The sequence below is a fragment of the Equus przewalskii genome, chromosome 3 (genome assembly GCF_037783145.1).
Source record: "Equus przewalskii isolate Varuska chromosome 3, EquPr2, whole genome shotgun sequence".
Taxonomy (NCBI): Eukaryota; Metazoa; Chordata; class Mammalia; order Perissodactyla; family Equidae; genus Equus; species Equus przewalskii.
Window position 1 is genome coordinate 28,803,481 of NC_091833.1, and position 12,491 is coordinate 28,815,971.

Below are 12,491 nucleotides of genomic sequence, written 5' to 3' on the forward strand. Positions count from 1 at the left end.
ACCAATCAGAAAAGAAACTGTGACCAGCCAGACTGGACACCAGCCATAAGGGCTGCTGTGGGTACCAGTGTTAGCAGCTGAATCAGCCCTGACTGGGGGCAACATAATTGTGCCTCGCTAGTGAATGCTGGCTGCACTGAGATGGGCTCAGACCCAGCTGGCAGCACTCCCAGTCCTATTGCAATTCTCCCAGTAGGGAGTGGCTCAGAAGTTTAATTCTTGCCATGGGATGATGGGCATGCCAAGAAGGGCCTTTGGAAGGCTGGGAGCTCTCACTAGCTCACCAGCCTTGTGACTTTGGGCAGATTTCTGAATCGTCCCTCCCTTTCTTCATTTGCAAAATGGAGATAAGAATAGTATGTACTGGGTGGGCTAGTAGACGTAAAGCACTTAGACCCGTTCCTGGCAGACAGTAGGCACTAAATAAATGAATAGCTAAAAAACCAACTCAACAAGTGATTGCTGTCAGTAGTTATGAAAGCCTGGGAGTCAGATGAATAGATATGGGAGGTTGCCCTGCCTTGACCATCCACACACTCACCTCCATCGAGCACCACCTGAATCCACAGAGGGTCCCCGAAGGCAACCTGGCAGAGAAGGCTGGCTCCTGACTCGGACAGACCAGAGCACCCAGTCACACTGAGCTTCTCCATCTTGTCCCGCACTGTCACTTGCTTCTGGGCCATCACGTGCCACTCGCTGGTGGTGCACTCAGCAAACACGGTGAAGTCCCCGGGGGCTGTGAACTGGTGGGTCACGTGGCTGGACAAACTGCCGGCAAAGGTCAGAAACGTTACCAGCACGGGGGACACGCAAACACACGCATTTACAGGTGCGTGCACGCATGCACTCACCCACCTCACACCTCCCCTGCTCTGCAAAGATAAGAAGATGAAGGAAAAGATGCTACACAACCACGCTCTCCGTATTTACAAAGGTTACATCGAGATGCCCGGAATGGCTGAGAGAGGAGGAAATGGCTCTGACTAGCCGCGGAGTCGAAAATTTGGCTGCAAGTCCCTTTTCTGCCACTTACTCCCTCTGTGGCTCATGTAAACCCCCTCTCTGGGCTTTCTTCTTCATCTGTAAAATACTATGCCCACCCTACCTTTCTGAGCCTTACTTTCCCCATCCGTCAAATGGGATCAGATTCCAAACATATCAAAATTATGCGTATGTTTTGCTTCTCATTTTCCTAAGGGGACTAATTAAAATCTCTAACGTGGCCTGCAAAGATCCACATGACCTCCCCCTCCTGACCTCTCCCCACCTCCTACCACGCTCCGCTCCTCTAACTATGCTGCTCACTCACACTTCTTTTTGGTTTCTAGAACGTGCCACCTCTCGCCTGCCTCAAGGCCTATAAGCGTGCTGTTCCTTGCTGGGGGGGCTCCTGCCCATCTCTTGGCTCTTCCTTATGCTCCTCCTTCGGTTCTCAGCTTAAACGTCACCTCCCCAGCGAAGGCTTCCTTAGGTTCTCTTTATAACCGCCGTAGCTTCGCTGCCTCTCCTCGGTGACATTAATCCCTTTTGTGCTTATTCACTGTCACCCTTCCCTGCCAGGCTGTCAGCACAGACAGTGTCTGTCTAGTTCTCTGTTATATGCCTGGCACCTAGCACAGAGCCTGGCACATAGCAGATGCTTGAGAAATAGTTTACAAATGAACATATTCATGAAAAAGCTTGGAAAACAGTAATTTGACTCTTGGTCCTGACCAGATAGAGTCAGCCCACTGCAGCCTATGTAAAAAGGAACTACTTGAAGACTCTGAAAAGTAAACAAGAGCAGGCAGATTGGGGAGGAAAGTCAGAACTTTAAGAATCACCCATAAAAATGAGAGTTTCCTATTTTATTTCTGGTTTTTGATCTCCTTTATCTCTTGGCTTTGTCTCAAGTATAGCCTGAGTCATGGAACTGCACAGTGAGTGAAGAAACAAAAACCCCAAGAGAAATCTCCTCTGTTTAGCCAGAGGACCAGGAAAAGAGACCTAGTTTCTTTGTTTTGTGTGGTTTCTCTTTTTTCTCTCCTGGCCCTGCCCCAGGCTGTCTGCTCTCCTGGAGCTGTGTTGAGTGGGGTGATGCAGACACCAAAATCTCTAAGAGAAAACTGATCTTTCTATTAAGGGGAACCATGAAAAAGGGCCTATGAGAGCTGGTGATTGTGGGGAAGATCCTGAAAAGGACAGATCTAGAGAAGAGGATCTCCTAATTCAGTGTGGGACCCAGCATAAATCATGAGCTCACCAAGAAACTACACATGTGCAGAGTAGACCGAAAGAAGCATAGCAAAGGTTTTGTGAACTCAACTACAACATAAACCACCAGCCGAGTGGCACACGAACAGGGCAGACCCAAACGGCTGTGAAGACTGAACTGATCTGGGAACCACTGCTCACAGAAGGCAAGTTGGAGTGTGTGGTCTGAATCTAACTGGGTCGGTTGCTTGCTAAAGCTAAGCAAACAAACAATCCACATTTTCCAGAGAATTTTAACAGGACCCAGAGTCTCAGAACTCACTATTCAAAATGTCCAGAATACAATCCAGAATTAGTTGATAAACAAAGAACCAGGGAAATGTGACCAAATTTCAAGGGAAAACATAATCAATAGATGTGAGCCTTGAGATGACTCAGATGTTGGAATTACCAGACAAAGACTTTAAATCAGCTATGATAACCACGCCCCATGAGGTAAAAGGAAACCCTCTTGAGTGGAGAGATAGACATTCTCAGCAGAGAAACAATAAAAAAAAAATAAAACAATGGAAATGTTTGAAATTAAAAACAATATCTGAAATAAAAAATTCACAGGATGAGTGCAATAGCAGAATAGAGATGAGAGAGGAAAAAGTCAGTGAACTTGAAGACATAGCAAGAGAAATTATCCAATCTAAAGGACAAAGAGAAAAAAATATTAAATTTTTAAAAATGAGCAAAGGGTCTTCAATCTGTGTAACAATATCAAAAGGTAAAACATTTGTGTCATTGGAGCACCAGAGAGGAGAAAGAAATTGGTGTAGAAAAATGTATTTGAAGACATAATAGCTGAAAATGTCCCAAATTTGGCAAAACACAACTTTAAAGATTCAAGAAGTTCCACAAGCCCCCAAAAGGAAAAAATTTAAAGAGAAACATACACACACATATAATAATCAAACTGCCGAAAATCAAAGATAAAGAAAAACTCTTGAAATCAGCCTCAAAAAAATGACTCATTATATCTAGAGAAAATGGTGATTTGTGTAGGTTTCGCCTCAGAAACCATGGAGGTCAGAAGACAGTGAACGACATCTTTAAAGTGTTGAAAGAAAAGAACTGTCCATACACAATTCTATACCCAGCAAAAATATCTTCCAGGAGTTAAAGCAAAATAAGGGCATTCTTAGGAATAAAGAAATTCTCTAAGAATTTGTTGCCAGAAAAATCTACTCCAAAAGAATTGCTGAAGGAAATTTTTCCAGCTGAAGGGAAATGATCAGAGGGAAACCTGGAACTTCAGGAATGAAGAGAGTGCACAAGAAATGGTAAATATCCTGGCAAATGTGTAGACTATTTTCCTCCTCTTAAGTTCTTTAAAAGATGTATGACTGTTGAAAGGGTTTTTCAATGTATGTAGATGTCCTACATATGACAATTATAACACAAAGGAGGGCAGGCAAAGGGACCTATATGCCAGTAAGTCTTCAACATCTTAGGCGAAGTGGTAAGTATTAACTCTAAGTAGACTGTGAAAGGCTAGGTATGTATATTGTAATCCCTAAAGCAACTACTAAGAAAGTAATACAAAGAGACATAACAAATAAAGCCACTATATCAGTTAAAATGGAATACTAAAAATATTCAAAAGAATCCAAAAGAAGGCAAGGAGAGAGAGGAACAGAGGGGACATAAACAGAGAGGGCAAACAGAAAACAAATAACAAAACAGTACGTAAATCTAACTATATCAACAATTACATGAATTGTAAATTGTCTAACCACACCAATTATTGAGCCAGATTGGAAATTAAAGAAACAAGACTTGCCCATACCTGTCCACACGAAGTTCACTCTGAATATAATGATATAGATAGGTTAGAAATAAAAGGATGGAAGAAAGATAGACACACCGGCAAACATTAATCAAAAGCCTGCTGGAGTGGCTGTTATTAATACCAGACCATGCAGATTTCAGAACAAGAAAATGCTAACTCTTTATAGAAATGTGAAACATGGTTTTGAATAGCAAAATCCAGCCTGTTTTTCAGTGATGTGTCTGAAAGAAGCGGTTTATTCCGTTCTCTGAACTTTGGTGCCAACGGAAATCGCCCAGGACTAAAAAAGCAGAGAAATGGATTTTTCCTGATTTCTCTGCCAGTGATCTCACCCAAGGGAGAAGACTGCAAAGTGGTTTTGGAAACTGCTGCCAGCAAAGGGACGATCTGCTCAGAGTACAAAGGGATGGAAGCAACTTCAAAAATTGTTTTGTGATCCTATGACCCAGCAATTCCACTCCTGGGCATAAACCCAACAGAAATGTATACAGATGTGCACCAAAAGATGCGTACTAGATGATGACCACGCTGCACAATTCGCAATAGCCCAATGGGAGACCTCTCCAATGCCTATCAACACTAGAACGGACCAAAGTGAGGTATATTCACACAATAGAAGATTATACAGCAACGAGAAAAACGAAATCACAATTATAGACAAAAGTATGGATAAATCTAAAAGACACTATTGAGCAGAATTCAAACACAAAAGTATATATACTTTAAGATTCCATTTATATGAGTTTCAAACACAGGTCGTACTAATTGATGATACTAGAAATCAGTATCCTTGGGGGGCGCTGAAGGATTTCTAGGAGATTGACTGTATTTTGTTTCTTGATCTGGGTGCTGGTTACATGGATGTGTTCATTGTGTAAAAATTAACTGAGCTGTATCTTTTTGTGCACCTTTCTCTATGTATGTTATTCTTCAATAAAAAGCTTAAAAATTTGGGGCTGGCCTGGTGGCATAGTTGTTGAGTTTGTGTGCTCCGCTTTGGTGGCTGGGGTTCACAGGTTCAGATCCTGGGCATGGACCTACACACCGTTCATCAAGCTATGCTGTGGGGTGTCCCACATACAAAATGGAGGAGGATTGTCACAGATGTTAGCTCAGTGATAGTCTTCCTCAAGCAAAAAGAGGAAAGCTGGCAACAGATGTTAGCTCAGGGCCAATCTTCCTCACCAAAAAAAAAAAAAATTTAAAAAGTATTTCAAGACCCTGTCATTCACTAATTTGTACACATTGCTTTGATATTTGACATTAATGGGATGCAACTTTTCTTTAAAAAGAAAGAAAGTGGAGAAGAAAGCTCACGTTTTGGGTCTTTGTTGATAACGTCCTATTGTTAAGAACGCTGTAGTCTGTGTCATTTTGCTTCTGTTGCTCACAAGTCACCAGCCATCTTGGTGGATGAGGCTGTGTGACCAAATCAGTCAGTGTGGTGGGCTGGAAAGGGTAAGAAACTGGAAAAGAGATCTCCTAGGGCTCCATCAGTTACCTGTGTAATGTAGTGACCCAATTAACCTCTCTGAGCCTCTGTGCCCTTGTCCATAAAATGAGGTGAGAGCTGTTCCTGGCTGGGTCGTTGTAAGGTCTAAATGAGCCCATGGCTGAGTAAGTATCTGGCATGTAATAGACTCAAAGATTGTAGCTTTTTGTATAATAGGATGACATTTATGCCACTTACCTATTAAAGAATTATATACTTTTATATAATATTAATCCAATAGTAACAATTACCCATTGTTTAGAATTAACTCTGCATCAGTTATTTTCTTCTTGGTAGCCCATTTTTTGTTAAAATTACCCAGTAAGTATTAGTAACACTCGCAATAATATTAACAATCACAGATCAAGTAACTCTTTGGTCTAAAGATTCTTCTGTATCCTCTGTAGCGGATGCTGTGGCGCGTCACCCAGATTCTACCCTTTAAGACGGAGGTGTGCACTAGCCCAGCACCCGGCTGGTGGCTGAATCCACCTCCAGGAATTCCCCTTAGCCAAAAGGAGCTGCTTCCTCCAAGGTGACATCCCCTCCCCAGAGACGTCCTGCATCCAATGGCTGCTCATTCTCGGGGTACAGAGGTCTCCCTCTCTTGCCTCAATTCAAGACCGGTCCCAGCTCCGGAGCTCTCTGTGGGGATTGGTGGCACCTGTGTGGCTACTGCCTCCCAGTCCAGCTTCTCCTGCCCCAGCTCAGTTCTGCCCAGTACACCTGCTGCATCCCTGAATCAGAGCCTGTTTCCTGGTACCCAACCTGCATACTCTCCCCAAAACAGTCTCTTTAAACCGGCTGGCATCAAAGGTTCTTCATCACCTGACCCCTTTGAGTTTTCCTGCACCATCTTTCGTTTTTCCCATATACCCCTGAACACCTGGTGTAATGAAGTGCTCACAGGTACCCAAGGATGCCACACCCCTCTCCATCCATGACTTTCCTTTCTCTAGAGCCACTGCTCCTGCCTCATATTTCTGGCTCCTGGGAAGAACTTCAGCTCTAAAGTCCTTTCTGACCATCACCTTCTACAGAGTTCTATCCTCTGCACCTCCCACCTGCCTGTGTACATCTAAGTCACTCTGAGGCTTGTGTTATCTTGTGAATTATTGATGTCCAGGGAATATCTTTGCGTGCGCTTTTCTCTGCATATATTTTGCTTCAATGAAAAGTTTAAAAGTTAGTTCAAGACTCTGTCACTCACTGATTTGTACACACTGCTTTGATATTTGACGTGAACTGGATGCCACTTAATGGCATGGGAAGTTGGCCCCCCCAACATTCAAGAATGACAGTAATCCCTGGATCAGTCAGTAGGTGGCACTGAGTTACCCAACGCCGGACTTGGACAAATTCCACTTTATGCAAATTGTTCCATAAGGCAGATAAAACAATTTCAGAAACGTAGAAAGTTTTCCACGGCAAAAAGAAACGAAACAGCCCTCCATGAAAATGAACGCAAGACATGGGGAGTGCAAGGCGAGAAGGAGCTTCTAAAGGAGAGATCCTTTGGCTTGTGTTACACTGTTTCTCTTTGAGGTTGCAGTCTCCCCCATCAGCTTATGTGAGGTGTCTACCATGGAGATGGGGCATCGATTTTGGTCTTAGCCTAAAGAAGAGTTAAGCAAAAGTAGGATTCTGTACAAACACGTAAAAGAAGAGCACAGTGACATCCACACAAAGTATGTGACTTCTGTATACTTAAATTTCATGCCATTTTTCCTACTGTAAATTGAGTGCTGAGGCTGCTAGTGCTGATAAGAAAGCATCAGAAATATATCTCCCAATGCTGGTAAAAATGATATAAGAAGGTGGGTAGATAGTTTCAAGGTCCTACAAGTCTTTAAAGAGATGAAATTGAATTATTTGGGTGGGGTGACGGTAGACAGTGTCACCATCTATTTCTTTTGAAAGAGAAAAAAAAAATGCCAATGGCTTTTGCTTATAGCTAATGCCCAGAAGGACTGAATATGTAAAGCATTGCTTATTGTGGTTTCTCTTAGATTATGAAAAAATGTAATCACAGAGAATTCCAGGGAGCAATATGGCAAACACCCTTTGAATCACATCCAGAGTTGACAAATATTTGCATTTTATCCCATTTGCTCCAGTTTTTAACTAATGTTTGTTTATTACTGGAAAATCCTTGTGTAACTAAAGGTCTCAGCAGGGCTACAGACAGTCAATTTTGACTTACGCTAAATTCAAGTTGTATAAAATTTTAGGGCTGAAAGATTGTGTACTGTAGCATTTGTTGTTTTATTGATGAAATGGTAGCAAATGGGAAGAAATCCACAGAACAATGCCATAGGTATCTATACCACTTACACATTTTTTCCCCCAAAGCATCTTCACATGTGATTTCTCGCTTTACTCCATGGAACGATCAAGGCAGCCATCAATATAAATGCGACGGGGAAGGAGAGCGAAACCCAGGGCCAGGGCTTGTCTTGGGGTCTCACACCACGTTAGCAAAGTCTGGGACCAGAACCCCAGCCTCTGCATGTCATGGCCTGAGACCTCCGAGGACTGCTGAGTCTGAGACCTACCCTCTCTAGATCAGATCCAGGCAGTGGGCAGAGCTGGCCCCTGTTTGCCCCACCCCACCCAGGGCTTCTGGGAATGCCAGGCACCCACGGGGCTGGATTCAGAAGCTCCAGCTCGCATAGGGTAGAACCAGAGATGTTTTGGGGTTAGGAGAGGGGCTTGTGGGCCTCCGTGATTCCCCTGGGCATCCATGTTGAATGGGGTCTCCCTGTATCTCCCAGGATCTGAAGATTCTGGAAGAGTCGGAGGCGGCCCTTCCACTGGGGCACCCAGCAGGGCAGAATGGGGCTTACCCCAGGTCCAGGTAGGACTTTGAAATGTTATGAATCAGGCTCAGCTGCCTCAGGTTGGGGAGGTACTATTCCCTGGAGGATGCAGAGGACGGTGCCCTCAGGCCCCGAGGCTGCACGCTGTGCTCTCTACGGAGCCTGAGAGCCTGAGCTTGATTCCAGTCTGTCCTGGTTTGCATCCCCTCGCTGCCACTCGCTAGCCGTGTAGCTTGGGCAACGCTACTGTACCGCTCTAAGCCTGAATTACTTTGTCTGTGAAAACAAGATGATAATTCTCTAGCTCAGCACCATCCAATAGAAATACAGTGTGAGCCATATGTGTAATTTTAAACTTTCTAATAGTCACATTGGAAAAAGTAAGAAGAAATGGGTGAAATTAATTTTAATAATTTATTTCCTTTAACCAAATATATTTAAAATACTATCATTTCCATGTGCAATCAATATAAAAAAGTCGTTAGTGAGATATTTTACACTCTTTTTGGGGGGAAGGGACTAAGTCTTCAAAACCCCATGTGTATTTCCATTTACAGCATCTCTCAATGGAGACCAGCGCATTTCAAGTGCTCAGTAGCTCATGTGGCGAGCAGCTGTTATGTTAGACAGCACGGCCCTGGCTCATAGGGCTGCTGTAAGGATTAAATGAGATCATGTGTGAGAACTACTTGGCTTGACTATTAAATGTTGCTACTATTATTTTTATTATCCTTACCGACAGAAAGCATTCCCACACCCAGGTGAGCATCTTCGTCACCCCATTACAGACTCCTTGGACCATGACCCAGGAAAGATTCTATGCAGAGTCAAGCCAAAAGGACCCAGCTCCCCGTGACTGTGGGTGTGGCCTCCGTAAGGAGAAAACCCGTGAGCCCCAGTTCCTCCCATTCCCGGGTATATGCCTGTCCGTGCTGTGGCTCTGCCTCTCCTTCCGTCAACAGGTGGCATCTATTTCTCCACATGTTGATTCTGGGATTGGAACTTGCTTTGGCTGACGGGACATTAGAAAATGTGAAACAAGCAGAGATTTCAAAAATGCTCACACACTGGGCTATGCTCTCACTCACTGCCAGAAACCCTTCTGCCACCGCGCGAAGGAGCCTAGGCCAGCCTGTTGGGTGATGAGCGACACATGCTCCTAGCCGACGTCTGGCTACCTGCCAGACATGAGTGAAGGCTCCCTGGGCCTTCCAGCCCCAGATGGGCCAGCTCAGACAAGAAAAGCCATCTAGCTGATCCAAAGAACCATGAGAAATAATAAATATTATTGTAAGCCACTAAGTTTGGGGATGTTTTGTTAAACAGCAAAAACTGATGTATGCATCCTGACTCAAGGCTCAGAGGTTCCTCTTACCTCGGGGGGTAGTAGGGATCCAAAGTGTGGCCGTCTCCCATGCTAATTATACAGGACAGGTTTCCCACGTAGGGAGAGAGGAGCCATGTCAGGGAGATGGTGACGCCGTCGAAGATGAAACTTTCATTGGACACTGTCAGCCGTAGGCCTGCCAATCAAAATGCAAAATGCGGTGTGCCATCACAAAGCAAAATTGCATGTTTCTGTTTAAAATCTACTCTCTTCTCTTCACCTGTCCTTTATCTTTAGGTGAGCCTTTTGAAGTTTTCACAATTTTAGTTTTACTTTTTAAATTTCTTTGTAATTTTATTTTTTGTTCATAGGTAGCACATGACCAAGATACAGAATTTGAAATATATAAAAGAATATATAGTGAAAAGGAAGCCCCCCGCTCCACTGCCACCCTTCAGGCCCCCGTTCTGCTCCCCAGAGGCAACCATTGTTACCGGTATCCTGAGTCCTCTTCCACAGGTGCCTACACAATCACAAGCACAGACAGACTTTTCTATTTGTAAAAATGGTGCACATTGTGTTCACTATTTGGCACCTTCCATTTCTTTCACTTAGTTTATCTTATAAGGTGTTCTATATGAATTCAGTTAGAACTGCCTTGTTCTTTTTAATAGCTGTACGATGTACCCTAATTTATTTAACCAGGATTCTATTGATTGTCTAAGTGTATTTTATAATGTTTAAAAAGACAAAAGGCAAAGCATGTTTAAGAAAACCTACTTGGCTAACGTGGCCGATGAGTCACGGAAAGCCATTTAGTGCATGTTAAATTTTACAAAACCTTGAGCTTCAGAAGTGGGCATGAGGGATGGGTGGGGGGTAGACTTTGCTGGGGCTTCACACAGCCCCGGGCTAACCTGTGCAGTATAATCTCTCAGTTTCTGAGCACAGATGAGAAGGGAAAGATCTAAGAAGCCGAATGCCAATGAAAGGACTTTTCTTGAACTAGTCAGAAAGCCATCAGGGTCCTGATTGACAACCTCCTGAGAAACTCAGGAGGCAGCTCGGCCCTTCTGGGCACAGGACTGCTGGATGAAGTCCTCCCCTTCCCAGGTCAGAAGCCGACTGGGATTAGAACACACTGACTCGCTAGCAGACAGGATATTTGAAATCAAGGTTGGGACAGAAAATCCGGCCCATGTGGTTGCCAGACCCAATTCACCCCCTGCCCTAAGCTGTGCATTTGTCTGATGACAGCAGCACTGTGACTGGCGGATCCCCAAAGGGCACCCTTTGTCCATTAGCAAAACCACCAAGCGGAAAGTGCTGCCAAAACACGTGGCCTCCACTTCCCAGAAAATAGAATGGAGACACATCGCTCTCTCTTATTCCACCCAAGTGTGTCCAGCCAACTGACGCCGCTGGTAAAGCGTGTCTTCAAGGCCCCCTCCCCTTCCCGCACCCTCTCCTCTGTGTGGTCCTCTCTCCTCCTATACCCACGGACCCTGCTCTCCTGGATGGCCCCTGGGGACCCCAACATTCCCTGACTCATCTTTTCCTTCAGAGCTTCTTGCACCATTACTCAGCCCTCAGTAGAAGTTGCTGTTCCAACCGATTAATTTGCTGGACAATAGCATAATGTGATTTCACAGCCTCGGGGGAAATTGGCGCTCTCCTACTCTGTTAGCAGGAGTGTAAATAGATACAGCCATTTTGGAGGGTAATTTGGCAAATCTATTAACATTTAAAATGCACACATCCTCTGACCCAGCATTTCCACTACTTGGGATTTCTCCTCTAAAAATAATCCCAGGCCAAGATATACGCACAAGAGAGCACTGCAGAGCGATGCGTATAACAAAAAATCAGAAGCAACCCAAATGTCCATCAATAGGGGAACTGGTTAAATAAATCTTGACATAATCTTATGATGGAATGCTAGGTACTCATTAAAAGAACAGGGTAGTGACTTGGAGAGATGTCCAGGATATACTAGTTAGTGAAAAAAATTGAACTGTAGACTAACATATTTAACACGATTATATTTTTACATATATGCATTCATACATAGCCATGTCTGTGAAAAGATTTTAAAGGCCAGGGAAGAATTTATTCTAAACAGTTAACTGTGGTTTCCTTATGGGAAACAGGATTCTAGAATTGAAGGGAGGGATTCTTCCTTCTTGACTTACAAAACTTCCATAAATTATGGTAATATGGGTTATTTGCATGGCTTTCAAGATTCCTATTTTTCAAAAGTTCCTGTGCGGACAGCTAATCTTTGACAAAGGAGCTAAGAACATACAATGGAGAAAGGAAAATCTTTTCAACAAACGGTGTTGGGAAAACTGGGCAGCCACATGCAAAAGGATCAAAGTAGACCATTGTCTTATACCACACACAAAAATTAACTCAAAACAGGTCAAAGACTTAAAGGTAAGACCTGAAACCATAAAACTTCTAGAAGAAAATACAGGCAGTAGGCTCTTTGACATGGGTCTTAAAAGGATCTTTTCAAATACTATGTCTTCTTGGACAAGGGAAACAAAAGACAAAATAAACAAGTGGGACTTCATCAGACTAAAGAGCTTCTACAAGGCAAGGGAAACAAGGATCAAAACAAAAAGACAACCCACCAACTGGGAAAAAATATTTACAAATCATATATCTGACAAGGGATTAATCTCCATAATATATAAAGAACTCACATAATTCAACAACAAAACATCAAACAACCTGATCAAAAAATGGGCAGAGGATATGAACAGACATTTCTCCAAAGAAGATATACAAATGGCCAATAAACACATGAAAAGGTGC

At 43.5% G+C, this 12,491-nt stretch overlaps 1 protein-coding gene across 2 annotated transcripts in view; it reads right to left on the reverse strand.

Annotated features, from left to right (window-relative positions):
- The window catches only part of LOC103554674 (polycystin-1-like protein 2), a 97,997-nt gene that overhangs the window by 73,430 nt on the left and 12,076 nt on the right, over positions 1-12,491 (reverse strand). Inside the window, exons 5-6 of one of the 2 annotated variants that reach the window (XM_070612354.1) lie at positions 9,720-9,867; positions 542-762 (exon numbers count right to left, since the gene is read on the reverse strand). In XM_070612354.1, coding sequence (XP_070468455.1) covers positions 542-762; positions 9,720-9,867 — 369 coding nt within the window. Of the gene's footprint in view, positions 1-541; positions 772-9,719; positions 9,868-12,491 lie in introns of both variants that reach the window. The other variant, XM_070612352.1, reaches the window with a different exon arrangement.